Here is a 16,349-nt window from a genome sequence, read left to right on the forward strand (position 1 = left end):
AAATTATTTCGAATGGCTTTATTTTTATTTTTCTGATCCCTTCCCTCAAATAACTATAATTGTTTTACTCCTTTTACGGCTTAGCTCTACTTTCTTTAACAGTGTAATTTAATCAGGTCATCTACCATAAATATAAATTTTAACTACTCAGTAAATTTTTAACATAAAAAGAGTTTATTTCCTGTTCTTTCTACATCTTGTTTCCTGTGGCCCTTTCTCAACCTCCCATGCCATCCTTTCCCCAGACCACAGATTGTCCCTTGGCTCTTTGGGTCTCCACAAGTTAATAATTAGTCCCTTCATTATTACATTCTTCTCATAGTGCGCAAGTGCTGTGTGGTCTGCTGCACACATCCAAATAGTATCAATCTCTCTTCCCTCTCTCATTTTTGGTTCCAATGTAGTGGATTCACATCAACTGAATACTTTTCTCAGTATAGATATGCATGTATAAGGCTGATACTAATGAATTTCACTTTAACAAAGATATAGGTAATTTGAGACCCTCTTTGCACTTGCGCACTATAAGAAGAGTGTAATGAAGGGACTAATTATTAAGTGTGTAGGGAAATGAGATGGACAAGAAAGAGGCAGGCGTTTTCTGGAACCTGAAGGCTGAGAAGGCTGTATGGAGAAGGCCCGCTGATAGAAGCTATGACCTTTTGTGTAAGATTCAGTTAGTGACACTGCAGAGAGGGAGCCAGGGAGGAAACACTCTGACTTCCACTCTCCAACATCTTTCCGGCTTCCCACTGGTGCTCTCCAAGAGCTGACTCCAGCTGCAAGCCAGAAGGCATAAAAGCACTTGGATGTAATCCTACAGACCAGCCTTGGGGTAAAGAGCAAAGCAGAGAAAGATGAGTAGTGGCCCTGGTGAGTGAGGAGGGGGAGAAAGAGAAGATATTCAAACTTTCTATCGCCTTAGCTGTTCAGCTTATTGCTTAAACTGCCCTTTGTCAATCTGGCCTAGACCAACCTTTTTACTTTCTTTTTCTCTCTCTCCTCCATTTCTAGATCTGCCTTTTATTCCTTTCCCACTGAATTTCCCAAGCTTCGTACATACAGATATAGGACATTTGCTCATTTTCGTTTCTAAATAATTGCTTAAAATATAATTCTTCACAGTAAATTTACGTGCCTTCCCTCCTTTCTGCATAATCAAATCCTACTTTTCCTTTAAAGCTCCCCACAAGCTCCCTTTCTCGACTGGCATTATTTGGCCACTCACCCATCCTGCCTCTGACATCTTATAGCACTTTTTGTCCCAGTTATTTAGCATTTCAATAGAAACTATCTCATATTGCCATTTATTGTGTATATGTCCATACTTTGAACCCCTAATATTATGGCAAGAAAAAAAATTCCTCAGTATCAGATTTCCCACAATATCTATCAGAGCTTCATAAATAGTGCACACTAGCTTTTAAATTTGAAAATAGGGGCAATGTCCCATTCATGTTTTGCTTCCCCAGTACTCAGCAGTGAGGCACAAAGTGAGTGCTTATTTAAGGTTTGTTGAACTAACTACATTATTATAAAATACCAGTGAAAGAATAAATTATATTTCTATTAACTTATTCTCTAAGTATTATAAAATAACTAATTGCTACTCTGTTTATAAAGTTTACAGAGTCTAGATATGAAACTGTCTTTCTTCATATAAAATAGCCATTGAAATGGAAACATAATTGATTTTGAATAATGTTAAAACTCTCACTGTAATAACAAAATGTTAAAAGTCAATTATCATTATTTGATGTTAGTCAACAAATTCCACAGCGTTGAATATGAAGGACAAGTACCTTTGTTTCTCATTTAAGTAAACCTAAAAATTAAAGAGCTTCGTCCTTTTTCCTACGTAAGATTTAGTACATCTTAAATACAATTAAATCATATTTTTCGTAACAATGAATAAAACTCTGGTTGTAACAACATGAAAAAAATAGAAATGCATGTTAGAAGGGTCACCAGGGACTTATGCTAATTTAAATCTTTATATATTTGTTGTTCCACCCAAAATACTCAAGTTATTATCAATTTATGTGGGAATACATGAGTCTGCCTCTCAGCTATGGTAGTCAAGATGGATTCTACACTGATGGTTTTAAAATCTACCTACATCCACCACCTCAAAAGAAATACTTTCTTCAGAGAAAGTTTGCTCAGAAGTATAATATTAAAATATAAAAAATGATAAATACGGAAGAGTTTCTCTTCATGTAAGAGATGGGTACCTGAGAGCCGACCAGTGTTGGAGGGGTGAAGTGTTCTAACCCAAACTTCCTACTGCTCATGGTGGCCCTAAAATGACTAAAAAATAAAATCAGAAAAATAGTGTGATGGAATATATGTATGGTCATGTGACTCTGAGTAGTACCACAGCATTTGTAAAGAATAAATGCTACGTGGTACCTAGACAGAAGTAGTCAATCCAATTTTTAAGAAAGATTGTCATATTACTAAAGTACCAGTCATATTGAACACTCAAAATATTAGGAAGACAATACCACAAGAACTAGGGAACTGAAATTTCACTAATGGTCTTAAGGGTCATGTTTCGGTAGTGAGCCTTGAGGATCTGCAGAATGATTGTCTGGCATAATGTCCAAGGAACTCCTGAGGATTTCATGTCAGAAACATATTCATCTACTCAACAGCACTTCTTTATTCCTACCTTGCTTGTTAACAGAGGCCTAATTTGGTTCAGACATGAATCAGGCTGCAAAGTGTCCAGAGGTCATGGACCTATCCCTTGGGACTTAATCTTGATTGCTCTAAACTAATAATGGTGATCATATTCACCTCTGTCAATTTTGGGTTGAAAGGCAGACATATAACCCTGTCTGATCAATGAGACAGAAGTGGGAATCTGTGCCTTCTATAGATTTTGTGGGAATATTCCCTTCACTGATAAAAGGGAACATGATGATGAAACACCCCTCACCTCACGACTGGAAGAATATCCACAATTGAGCAGCAAATCTGAGGAAGAAATCTAGTATTCAAAGGACAGGATGGAAAGCTGGGGGTGGGGGTGGGGGGCTTCTGTGCCCAGCTAACATTGTTGTGGCCCTAGATTAATCAAACTCTTAAGTCATCTCTCTCTAGACTTTCTAGATAACAAATATCCTAATGTTTAAACCATTATTGGTAGGCATTTAGATTACACAAATATAAAACTCTCTTAACTGACTCAAAAGTTAAGACCAAATTCTCTAATCAAGTTTCATGAAATGGTTTTCAATTGTAAGAAGAAAAAAAAATGTTCTATATTAGAAAAGTTACAGATTATTCTCAAAGCTTATGCTGATGTCAAAAATGCTGATAGTTATTGGCATCATCCATTTTGGGTTCTGTGAACTCAAAAGCTTCTCACTCCAATGGAAATTATAGGAAGAGACAATGGAAATTATGATGTGGGAAATGAGAAAGTATAAATAAGCTTATTCTAGAAGCAATGGAAAAATCACAAAACAGTCTTGCCAGAGCAAAAATTATAGAGAAGTCTTGCCTCATCTTTTCATCATTTTGTGTTTGTTAGTAAAATTTAAAATTAAAATAGTAAAATATCCCAAGGCAATTGCAAAAAACAACACAACAGAAAAGTAAAGGAACTGTGGTCTTAAGGCAGTAGTTCTGGAAAACTTCATGAAAATGAAATAGGCACTAAAGTAAAGTACACCAATGGATGTGAGACATCAGTCCAAGATTCTGCTAGACTTTAAATGAATCTGGCATGTGATAAGCACTCAGTAATTATTAACATTAGTTTCCTCATCATAAATTGGGAAAGCAAACATAGCAAGATAAATATAAATTATAAATCTTCTAAAAAATACTTGGGAGAAAAGAAAATTTTAAACATGACCATTTCAAGAGTATTAAGGCAAGAACCTTCAAAACAATAAGTATAATTTCATTGAATCACAATCTCATTTGGACCAATTTAATTGAAAATTTTCAGAATTTGACACATGAAGCAGAGAAAAACATGTGTAATGATAGAGAGAAATTTAAAGATGCAATCAACATTTAAACACCTATCTTTTAAAGAATAATTTCCAATTCAAAGAGGAGTTCAAAACTGAAATTAAAAATATTTAGAAATTTAGTGGTAGCGTTGGATCAATAGGACACACAATTGAAAAACTACAGTTACATTGCAAAGAACATGAATATTTCAGATTTTCAAAAGCTCTAAACGTAAAGATAAAATCAATAAAAGCATAGATTAAAATTTTTTTAAAACATATTTTTATAAAATCATGGTGACAGAGAAACTCAGATGCCTTAAAGGTAGAAATAAATATATTTGACTACATAAAATTGACATATCTATAGAGATAAAAGAGCCATAAAGCAAAACATTAACAATATATTATACTGGAAGATAATAGTTGCAATACATGTAATAGAAAATAAGTTAAGCCACTATTATAATCAAAGGTCTTATAAATAAGCAACAAGACAAAAATCTTGAGAGTAAAATGAGCATACAATGAAACAGGGGGCATGCAATCACATATAAACCAGAAACTGCATTTACTTCCCTATCTTCAAATTTAACACTTATTTTTAACCTTGTATAAAGTTGAAATTATTTAAGGTTTGTAAATCCAATACCTAGAACTGTAAGATAAACAGGAACCTTGAATATATTTTGGTGTCTTCAAAAATAATCAAATGAGAAACAGTCTTAAAAAAATTAAAAATGGAGGAAGATATAAGAAAATGATTGGAAGCTTTAATTCTATTTAAGTGTATGTTTTTGAAATGAAATATATCTAAGTTAACGTTTATATGTAAAGTCCTTTTATTTTATGATGTTTTTTTGAAAATCATTGGTAAGCAGACTTAATATATACCAATGAACATCTCTCCTTTATTGCTTTTATAATAGAAGAGCTGTAAAAACATCTTAGACATAGTGCAATTTTTACTCTTTCTCTAATTTATTTACAAATAGTAGTAAATTTGCTATGACCTGGTGTTTATTTTCAATTGCACCGCACATTTTAACTCTCTGTGAAGACAATAGGCTGCTATATGCAGTAATAATAAAAAATACCCTCACATTATAAATGTATCACAAGCTATCTATATTAAAGTTTTAAATGACTAGAGAGATGATTAGATATTATGTTCCAATTTCATTGTGAGAGCAAAAATATTTCCTGACTGACATTTTAGTTTTGAGCTTTTAAATATTCTAATATTTACATTTTATTTTAAGCAAAATATAATTGCATATATTTTAAACATGTCAATTTGGATAAAATAAATGTAATATATAAAAACAGAGCTTTGAATCAATGTGGATTCAATCCTCTATCATTTGCAATTTAGTTGAATCAAAACTCATTTCACGGTTCATCTTTGATATTTTGAAGGCTCTGTCTAATTAAATTAAACGAGTTTAATTTAATTTATTCTTATTGAACATCTTTAAAGTTCCTAGCATACTCTTACTAGGCATCAGAAAAAAATAAGCTCCTTGACTTCAAGGAAGTCATTTTTACGTTGGGGTTGGGATAGGAGTCAGGGGAGACTAACATTTAAAAGTAGCAGAGAACCATTTAAAAGTCCGGGAATAAATGAGATAAGAGATGGAGGGAATCAATGGAAGACCAGACTCGGAATGAATCTGTGAAGAATCCTGGATACGGAGAGGCGATAAACGAGTAAGGGAAACTGAGCCTAGGGAACAGCATACACAGAACATCAGCAGCACCCGTTATCAGAAATCTGGAGGCAGAGGAACGAGATATCTTAAATATATATTCTTTGTCCTTATTAAACATGCCTTTGCCTTTACTCTTCCAAGATATTTCAATATTCTTGACCCAGAACTTAAAATTAGTTGGAATCTGTCCTTGTTTGAAATTACTGGTCTAGTTTTATTCTGGATCTAAAAACGAAATTACTATTCAACTGCCCTATGAAAAGACGTATTCTTTCTCTAGTGGAAGAAACCATATATCAATGAACAAACCACTGTGTATTTCATGCTTTCATAATCTCACTCCTACACCACAGCAGTGACCACATTATTATTCTTCCTTCATCATGTTAGACAGACACTGCTAGATACTTTTATTGTTATCCATTCAAAAGTCTTCCATGTATTAATTATTGTGTTAAATGCTATTGTGGGTATAAGTCAAAGTCCATCCATAATTTCAAGTAGTGTCTCAAATAAGTATAAACTTCTTAAACCTTAAATTCAATATCCTCTTGAAAACTGAGATCAGTAAGTTGACAGCAAAGATTAAAAGAGGACTTCTTGACAGGTGTCATACTCCTGAGGTTTTCTTCCTCCTCCACTCCCTCTGACCCCTGGCCTCAAATGAGAAGACAGAAATTTAGTGGAGTAAATTTGAGGCTCTCCCTCCCCCATTAGTCAGGTGGACCCACAAAAAGCAGCCAACATAAACTCTCTGAAAAGGGAATAAGTCTAGAGAACCTCCTGCAAAGGTGAGTTGACCCAAAAATCCTTGTGGTCAACATTGCCTGAAACCATGGACCAAGGGTGTGGTATAAAATACCCCCCTACAGGAGGCAACACCCCTTCAGGGAATTACAGGAGGAACAATACACAAAAGACTGAGAAAAAGAGCCCAATTTGGACATCCAATCATAGAAAGTCCCATAGCATTTTATCTTTAATACCCACTCTCCCGCCTTTCCTGATCTTGGCTGAGAAGAACCACAAAAAGGAGCTAGTAAGTAGAAGAGTATGTAAAGTAAGAAAGGAGGAATAAACTGATTTAACCTCTCTCTCCACTACAGGATTCTATGGCACAATAAGGCACACACAGAGCTGTCAAGCATGACAGATTGAAAATTTAATATGAAGACAGGACTGGAATTCTTAAGACTGCAAAAACAAGATTATTTGTTAATACCTAGGATCTGATTGAGATTTCATCCAGGGAACACAGAAGAAAGATATTGGACTACTTGTTTGAAAACCTTGGTGTGAAAAAAAAAATAGCTATTTTATAACGTTGCCTCCACTGGGCATTCTCCAGCTTGTAGAATACATATTCTTATCAAATGAATTTTTCCACATAGCTTCAAAATGTTTGCATTGCAAAGAAAAGTTCTATTAATAAACTAGAAAGTTCTTTTAATAATTATTGAGGACCTTCAACATAATTTGTTCTTATAATGTTGCTAAATTTTATAATATCAAGAATATATTTTAATCAAATATATTTTATTGTAGCACAGAAATATATATTAAATACAGGAGTACATAAATACAAAATATAGGAGAGTATTGTGTATATGTGCATGTATACATTTTGCCATATAACACTGTACTTATACTGAGATGTCTCTAAGAAATTTGAATTTATTTATGATTGTAACTTGAAAAATTGTAAGATTAATTAGAAAAAATAAAATAAGTGAAAGATTTTAAAACTACTTAGAAGTATTAAGTTGGTAATCATGTAGGCCCCGCCCTCGCCGTGCGCGCCGCCCCGCTGCGCGCCCTCCCTCTAAAAAAAAGAAAAAAAGGAAAAAAAAAAAAAAGAAAGAAAAGTTGGTAATCATGTAAATGAATATGTAATTTTTCTCTCTTTCCTTATTTAAGACACTCAAATGAAAAAGCTTTTAGCTTCAATGTATACATCTATTTTCAAAAAAAGCAAAACAAATTTTGCTGTACATTTATACTACACGAATTTTTTTCTCCAGTTTAGATCTACAGCAGGGAGTAAGTAAGGCAGATGTTTGTAACTCTAACAATGTTTACTCAGAACCATAAATTATCTCATGAAAAATAAATTTCGACCTTAGACTGTATGTTTTTCAACTTATGTTCATTATATTCAGGTGATACCCATTTGTTTACAAAACTATCAGGGTTAAATTGAACAGTGAAGATGTTATTAATTTTTTCTCCTTCTTAGTAGTTTGATTCTCTGTTACATCACAATAAAAAAGCAAATAATAACAAAAAAGCCAAATAAAAGAAGAAAAAAATATAACCCTTATTTATTTGTGCAAAACCACAAAACTCTCCTAGGCACAAATTTTTGGAAGCAGTAATATTTTTATGTGAAAAAGGTCCATTAAGTAAATACACAGAAAGTCAAGTTTCTAAAATTAAGGAAAGAGTAACAACATGTTTTATAACTACAACTAACTCATAATTTCTACAGGGGACAGACTTGGCAAGAATCATTTAAATTTTTAAGCAATCTAAAATAAATTTTAGTCACTAACCCAATACTTGTCTTTCTGCAAACCTAAACAACAGCAAAAACCATTCAGTCGCTGACAGTTAAAATTGCCTGCCTTGATTTCTATCTTTTTATTTTTTCAAAAGATTCTATTAAAGTAGAAAAAAATGAGATTTAGAGCTGAATTGCCTGCCAGCCAGCTAGCAATAAGAATCCATCACCGGAGTACTGATAGTCCCTGACATGTTGTATCAGTACAACTGATAAAGGTTTAATGGTGTTGAACAGGCACGAGGTGCTGGTGGTAGAGAATGCACTGGAAGGTACAATATCTCAGACTTTTGAGATGTTGTGGGATGAGTGATTACAAGAATCATGGCATAGGATGACTTGCTGGGAGGTAGGAATGCACTAGAGGAAAACAGTAAAAAGTGAGGAAAATCAATCACCAGTTTAAGATGAATTATCTAATCCAAGTGTTCCTTGGCAGCATATATAGTAAATCTCATCTTTTACAGTTAGAGGGCAGAAATATCTAAGGATTTTGCTTCATACTTACATATATATATATATAAATACCATACATATATTTATATATTTTCATATTTTCTGGAGTTCTGCTATAACAGTTTTGAACCCAGCAAGTATTTTGGTAACTTATGCTAAGGCTATGGCCCTGATTGGAAAGAAGTGAAGAAATGGAGCTCTAAAATTTGAAATAGTGACATTAAAACCTTGGTACATAAAATGTCATCGTGGCCACCTGTTACAGTGGGAAAATATGCAAAATGTCTAAAAAATAGAGTTTTGGTTCAGGTATGGTTCACAGTGGCTCACTGGGGTCCACAGACCCACACTGTGGTGATTTGCATGGTCCCTACATATATAATTTAAATGGATACTTGATAGCTGGTAGAACCCCCACATTGGTTTCTTGGCCAGTGTGGTAAGAGCTATCACAGTAAAGAAGATGAAGTGGAAGTCTCTGAATTGCTCTCTACCTCTCTCCCCACCCTGGCCAGGACAACAAATCAAAAACAGTATCGCATCTCAGGTAGAACGTCACGGATTAGTGCTGTTCTCAAAGACCTAATGTAGGATGCGGAGCTGGTGATTCCCATCATATCCCCACTTAATATGTAAGTTTGGCCTTCAAAAAAAACCAAATGGATCCTCAAAGATTGGATTTGATTACTACGAATTTAACTAAGAAACAGTGCTAGTCATAACTGTTGTACCAAATATCGAGTATTTGCCAGAGCAGATTAAAATGACATCAGGTCCATAGTATGTGGCCACTGACATGGCAAATGTATTCTTTTCCATTCCCATAAAGAAAGAGGTCCAGAAACATTATTCATTCAGGTGAGATAAACAATATTTTTATAGGCTTGTCTCATTTTCATTCTTGTCATCCTTTCTTGGTTTTGTCCATACTCATTCTTCTTGAGCTTGATATTGGTCCTAGGTGTTTCTGACTGCAACCTATAATGCTAAATAATTTGGCTTTAATTGGTTCCTTTTCTACATTGGACATTTTGGCCACCCTAAATCTAGAATGGGTTTTTTGGTCACGATCTATTCAAACCAGACTTGATTCCCATGTAGAGTATCCAGAGATCAAAAGACATATTGAACTTTTATTTTTGACAGCTACTAGTCTTGAAGTCTTGAAATACTATACAGATGCAAAAGATTTATTTGATTAAGAATTTCTGACTGTAATGAAATCAATCCCTTGATTACCTTGCCATTGCTCTTGAGATAAACATGAAAAATACACATTCTTGATTTGATTTAAAAGCCCTTCATGATCATTCTTCTGTCTTCTCCTCCTCAAATTACCTGATCCCTCTCCCTCATCTCAAACTACCATCCTTCCTCTTTCAGGGATCCAGCCACACTGACCTTGTCTCGGTTATCAGATACAGTGCACAAGCCCTGCCAGTGGGGGCAGTATGTTGCTGAAGGTATCCTTCATCAAAAATTTGTAATCAAATTTCAAGTTCAATATTAATCGTACAATTTATATTTTAAAGGATATATTATCTTGACTACTTCAGGACTCTGAAAATATTTGGATATACATATCTGGAAGAGGTAAAATTTTACAAGCATGTTACCTTGTTTATGGAAAAAACAAATATTCATTTCTTACCAGTGAGCCATGTGAAGGTAGGTTCATTTCAGCAAGTACAGAATTTTTCAAGTCTTCATTAAAAATAATGTTATGGAAACTCTGAGATATGAAAGAGGCTGTTGAGTCATTTCCTTCAAATATGTTTTCATACACCTTTATTTGAGGTTGAGCTACGCCTTTCAGTATTATGTAAAATCCATCATTTCCAACCACTGAAACAAAACAAAACCAAAAAAGATATACTATATACTTCATATCCCAGGACCTTTGACATAGATATGACTAATACATATATTGCATTTGCTGTATTTGTAATAGACGCTTTTTAGTTTATTCTATGATAATGACTATAATGTAACATTTAGGCATTTACAAATAATTCGATCAAATAACAAGAATGACAAAGGAATGTCTATATATTTGGACAGTTCTTTTTAGATAATTATAGATAGTGGCACATCCTTTCATAGAACTGATAGGTTCTAGGAAAAAACCATGAAATTGTGAGAAAAAAGGGACCAGAAAATCCCTTAAACTTTTTAAAAATATTTATTTCCCCTCAAAATGGCATTTTGCCTATTTTATACAAGTAACGATATATACCTACTAATAGCTATCATTTATTCTTGCTCTGGACATGATGGTGATCATTAAAAGAACTTAATAAAGGAGATAGTTTGAAGGGGAGAGAAGAGGTTTTCCAGTATCTGTCCTACTCCATAGTATAAGTCTCCACAATCTGTCTTCCAAACCCAATTCCTAAAGTTCCAACTATGTTCCTGTAGGTCTTGCAGGCATACTCCCTAGTGAGCATTTTAAATGCAACTTACATTAGTGCCAGCTCTTCGGAATCCTACCCTTTAGAAGAAGGAGAGTATGGGAATAGGATGGGTGTCTTTCTCCATGTATCAATTGTTTACATTATTTTGTAAGATTGGAGCAAATTGTTCAAGTGCTGTCAGGAGATCTTTTCTTGCACATTGCTTATGAACTTGCCATAAGTAGAAAATTTACAAATTGATTTTCAGAGACAATAGTGTTTCTTTTTATACCCAAATGTTTCTTTTTATACCCAAAAATGTTGCCAACTGCTTTACTTCTCTGCTTCTTTCTAACCTGAGTGCTTATTTGTGGGGATTTCTTGATTATTACCCATACACGGTGTCCGTGGGAGAGTGATTTTCACTCTTCTTTGGAGCAAAGTTTGCTTTTGCTTGGATACCTGAGTATCCAAAACAGTTCTTTTTTTTTGGTAGCACAATATAGGCATACCTCTTCTTATTGTACTTTGCTTTACAATGCTTCGCAGATATTGCATATTTTTTTTTATAAATTCAAGGTTGTGGCAACCTTGCATTTAGCAAGTCTATTGGTGCCATTTTTCCAACAGCATGTTTTCCCTTAGTGACTCTGTGCCACATTTTGGTAATATTCACAATATTTTAAACTTTTCATTATTATTTTATCTGTATGGTGATCTGTGATCAGTAATCTTTGATGTTACTATTGTAATTGTTTTGAGGTACCACTAATTGCACTCCTACACTTCATTAATAAATGGTGTGTTCTGCCTGCTCCAGTGATTGGCCATTCTTTTGCTTCTCTCCCTCTCCTCAGGTCTACCTATTTCCTGAAACACAAAAACAGTAAAATTAGGCCAGTTAATAACCCTACCATGGCCTGTAAGTGTTCAAGTAAAAGGAAAAATTGCATGTCTCTCACTTTGAATCAAAAGCTAGAAATGATCAAGCTAGTGAGGAAGGCATGTTGAAAACTGAGATAGGCTAAAAGTTAGACCTCTTGCTCTAAATAGTTAGCTGAGTGGTGAATGTAAATGTTCTTGAAGAAAATTAAAAGTGCTGCACCAGTGAACACACAGATGATAAGAAAGCAAAACAACCTATTGCTGATATGAAGAAAATTTTAGTGGTCTGGATAAAAAATCAAACCAGCCACAACTTTCCCTTAAATAAAAGCCTAATCCAGAGCAAGGCCCTAACTCTCTTCAATTCTCTGAAGGGTGAAAAAAGTGAGAAAGCTGCAGAAGAAAAGTTGAGAGCTAGCCAAGGATGGTACATGAGGTTTAAGGAAAGAAGCCGTCTCCATGCCATGAAAGTGCAAGGTGAAGCAGCAAGTGCTGATAAAAAATCTTCAGCAAGTGATTCAGCAGCTCTAGCTAAGACAATTGATGAATTAGCTACACAAACAACAGATTTTTAATGTAGACAAAACAGCCTTATATTGGAAGAAGTTGCCATCTAGAACCTTCATAGCTAGAGAGGAAATGTCAGTGCCTGGCTTCAAAGTTTCAAAGAACAGAGTGATTATCTTGTTGGGGGTTAATGTAGCTGGTAACATTAAGTTGCAGCAAATGCTCATCTATCGTTACAAAAATCCTAGGGGACTTAAGAACTGTGCTAAATCTACTGTAGCTGTGCTTTATCAATGGAACAGCAAAGCCTGGATGACAGCACATCTGTTAATATTAATAGCATGATTTACTGACTATTTTAAGCTCAATTTTGAGACATAGTGCTCAAATAAACAAATAAATAAAAGGATATTACTGCTCATTGACAATGCACTGGTCACCCAAGAACTCTGATGGAAATGTACAAAGAGATAAATGTTGTCTTCATGCCTGCTAACACAACATCCATTCTGCAGCCATGGATCCAGGAGTAATTTTGACTTTCAAGTCTTATTATTTAAGAAATGTATTTCATAAGGCTCTAGCTGCCATGGATATGATTCCTCTAATGGACCTGGGTAAAATAAATTGAAAACCTTATGGAAAGGATTCATTGTTCTAGATGCCTCTAAGAACATTTGTGATTCATGGGAAGAGATCTAAATATCCACATTAACAGGAGTTTGGAATAGCTAACCTCCATTACATGAAAAGTCAAAAGAAATATTTTCATAAGGACTTGAGGAAATCTCCTAGTGTAGGACCTCATATTTTAAAATAGCTCTTAACCATATTTGTATTAGTGAACAAAAGGCATTCAAAAGGAATTAAAAATAGTAGTAAGAGAAACTTTAATTAATCATTTTAGCAATGCCTTTCCAAAGGTTAAAGGCCAAACCCAAACTTTGATTAAAGCAAACGCGTTTGTGAATTCCTGACTAAGGATTTTCCACTCTGTAGTGCACAGACCTTCAGCTAAAATCAACCATCTAGAAGGACTTAAATGTTTCAAAGAGCTATAATGGGATGAATAAGGTCATACTGTCAGCTGGCTAATCCCTTCTTGGCCTATAAAATTGAGTTTAAGTGTCACCTTTCTACCAGGGAAGCCTTTCCTGATCTCTGCCCTGCTCCCATCCAGCCTAATTAACACCCCTCCTCTGGGACCTTTCTTCACAGAATTTCTGTCCTAGCACTGTTTTCAGTCTCTGCCAATAGACTGCAACCTCTTGAGAGAAGAAACCCTGACTGTTCTCAGTATCTCCAGCCCATAGCACATTGCCTGGATTATTTTAGGCATTTAGCAAAAATATTTGAATGAATGAAAGTTAAATTAATGAACCCCTATTGTATTTCTTTCCAAAGAATTTTATTAAATATTTGGAGACCAACTCTTTTTTTCTTAGAATTCTGTCTATTGAGGAAGAAGATAACAATCTTTAATGGCCTACTTTCTTCTCAGTTCATTAGGTGGGATCCTACGAAAATATCAGAAAACCATATACATTTTAAGCCAGATAGTTTAATTCATGGAAACTCTTTTATAAGGTCTGAATGATTCCAGAGATAACATAACAAAAACAATGAATGACCTTTTCATAGCTTTCATGATATTAAATAATCTTTGGGGATGGGATTATTGCTTTTAGTTCTAATATTGCCACCCTTAAGTTGTCCACAGTAGTTATTTTAAGGCCCAAACTAATAACCTTTCTTAGACTATTGCTAAAACTTGTGGAAGACAATCTACAAATAAAACTGGATATTTATTTTGAGTTTAAAAGAAACCCCAAATGTGTAAATACTGTCATAAAGTTAACTGGAAGGGTTGTAAAGAAATTTATTTCATTTTATTTTGAGGACAAATCTTCTATTAGAACAGCCTTTCAATATAGTATCAATATCATCTCATACAGAAGTCACAAAGTATATAATTATGATAAAAGGCATCACAAGGCAAACATCCTTACATAAGCAAATAAATTTATATCATAAAATGATATGAATGTCCAAAGAAGAAATAAATTAGGTCTGATGGGGAGTTCCTGGAATGATTTATGAAAAAGATGGTATATATGATGTATCTTGAAATGTAGATAAAATTTTGATTGACAGATATGGGGAGAAAAACACCTGAAGTATAGGAAATAGCATGAACAAGACACAGAAGCAGGTAACATGGAGTTACCTGATCATCTTCAATTAAACAAGGGAGGTTGATGAGGAATAGTGAACAACTAACTCAGTTTGTTAGAAGAACAGTATAAGAAAAAGTAATTTAAGGAATCCAATTAAAAGAAAGGACATAATTAGGAGAGACGCTGAAAATTGGAAATGTGCATCAAATAACCAATCACCAAATGTTCAATCTAGATAAAAGAAATGCTATTTTTAAAGTGAGGTATGATTTTCAATACTTAAAATATTAAAGACTTAAAATTTAGAATGAAGCAATATTGGAATTTTTATATAACACTGGAGTAATACAATTCTGATAATTTTTAGACATGTATCAAGATTTATAAAAATATCTCCACCTTTTGATTCATTATTTTAACTTTAGAAATCTGTCATAAATAAATAATCCAAAGTACAGGTAAAAGTTAGGGCAAAAATATATTCAAGACCACATTATTCATGATGGGGAAATATCTAAAATCCTTTTTAAAAGATTGATCAAGTAAATTATAACATATCTGTTACAAAAATATGCAGTTATTAAAAAGTAGTGTTTACAGAAATATTTGTGACCCAAGAAAATCTTATGATATGTTAAATTTGAGGCAGGAACAAAAATTACAAATTATTTCTTAGAAAAAATGCACACCATTAAAACTGGAGAATATTTCAAACTGATAATTATGGCTATTGGAAGTTAATGAGATTAAGGGACATTTAGTTTCCCTTATTTGTGTTTTTTTAAAATTTTCCAATATATTCCCTATATTTCCTAATATATTCCTATAACAATAATATCTCACTTAGAGTTAGAAGAAGGATAAATAATGCAATGATACATTGGACAATTTTTGTGGAGAGAATTAGGAAAATGAGAGACCAGTTATGAGTCTATTAAAGTACTTTATGTAAGAAGTAATGAATGGAGCCCTGAACCAGGCATTGACCTAGAGAAGAAAAAGCAGAAAATGAATTTGAAAAGTAAAATTTGAATTCATGTGATACAACTCCATTAATTTAGACAGAGAAGGAGATGCAGTAAAGAAGATTACATAGTTTTAACATTTTCACAAGGAATATAGTGGTACCATTGAGATATCTGCCAATAAAAGGCCTACATTGAGAGCAAGATGAGAGGTTTGCTTTTTGATGGTTTTTTCCCAACATGCCAGCAGCATTTCCAAGAGGAGATATCAAGCAGCAGTTCAATTATGTGGATGTGAGCTGAAGTAAGGGCTAAAACCTATGATTTTGAGAATTAGAAACATACAAATCAAAATTGAATCATAGGAATGAATAAAAGCTTTCATAAAGAACATTAAAAAAAATTGGAAAGTTAGGAAAGGTACAAGGACCACTCTTGTAAGAGACAAGAATGAATCAACTTGTTCACAAATGACCTTTGCCAAATGCTAAGCTTCTCCTGGGGATAGATCTTCCTAAAGGGATGTTGCTAATTAAATCATCCTGGCTTGTGGTGCCTGGTCAGAGGGCTATTATAAAGGCAAATTGCAAACATTGCAATTTTTTAAAACTGATATTCTCACTGAAGTCAGTTACAGAGGGAATAAATGAACAAATTAAAAATTGAGAATCCATCATACTCATAGCATTATTAAGTTACTCTAAAAATAGTTAAATATTTGTA

The 16,349-nt window shown here is 33.8% G+C and overlaps 1 protein-coding gene across 1 annotated transcript in view; it reads right to left on the reverse strand.

The window, feature by feature from the left end:
• The window catches only part of CNBD1 (cyclic nucleotide binding domain containing 1), a 359,205-nt gene that overhangs the window by 45,045 nt on the left and 297,811 nt on the right, over positions 1–16,349 (reverse strand). Inside the window, exons 6-7 of the mRNA XM_012643546.1 lie at positions 10,351–10,544; positions 7,433–7,505 (exon numbers count right to left, since the gene is read on the reverse strand). Of these exons, the coding sequence (XP_012499000.1) occupies positions 7,433–7,505; positions 10,351–10,544 (267 nt within the window). The remainder of the gene's footprint in view (positions 1–7,432; positions 7,506–10,350; positions 10,545–16,349) is intronic.

Source organism: Propithecus coquereli, unplaced genomic scaffold, assembly GCF_000956105.1.
Source record: "Propithecus coquereli isolate 6110/MARCELLA unplaced genomic scaffold, Pcoq_1.0 Scaffold2, whole genome shotgun sequence".
Lineage (NCBI taxonomy): Eukaryota > Metazoa > Chordata > Mammalia > Primates > Indriidae > Propithecus > Propithecus coquereli.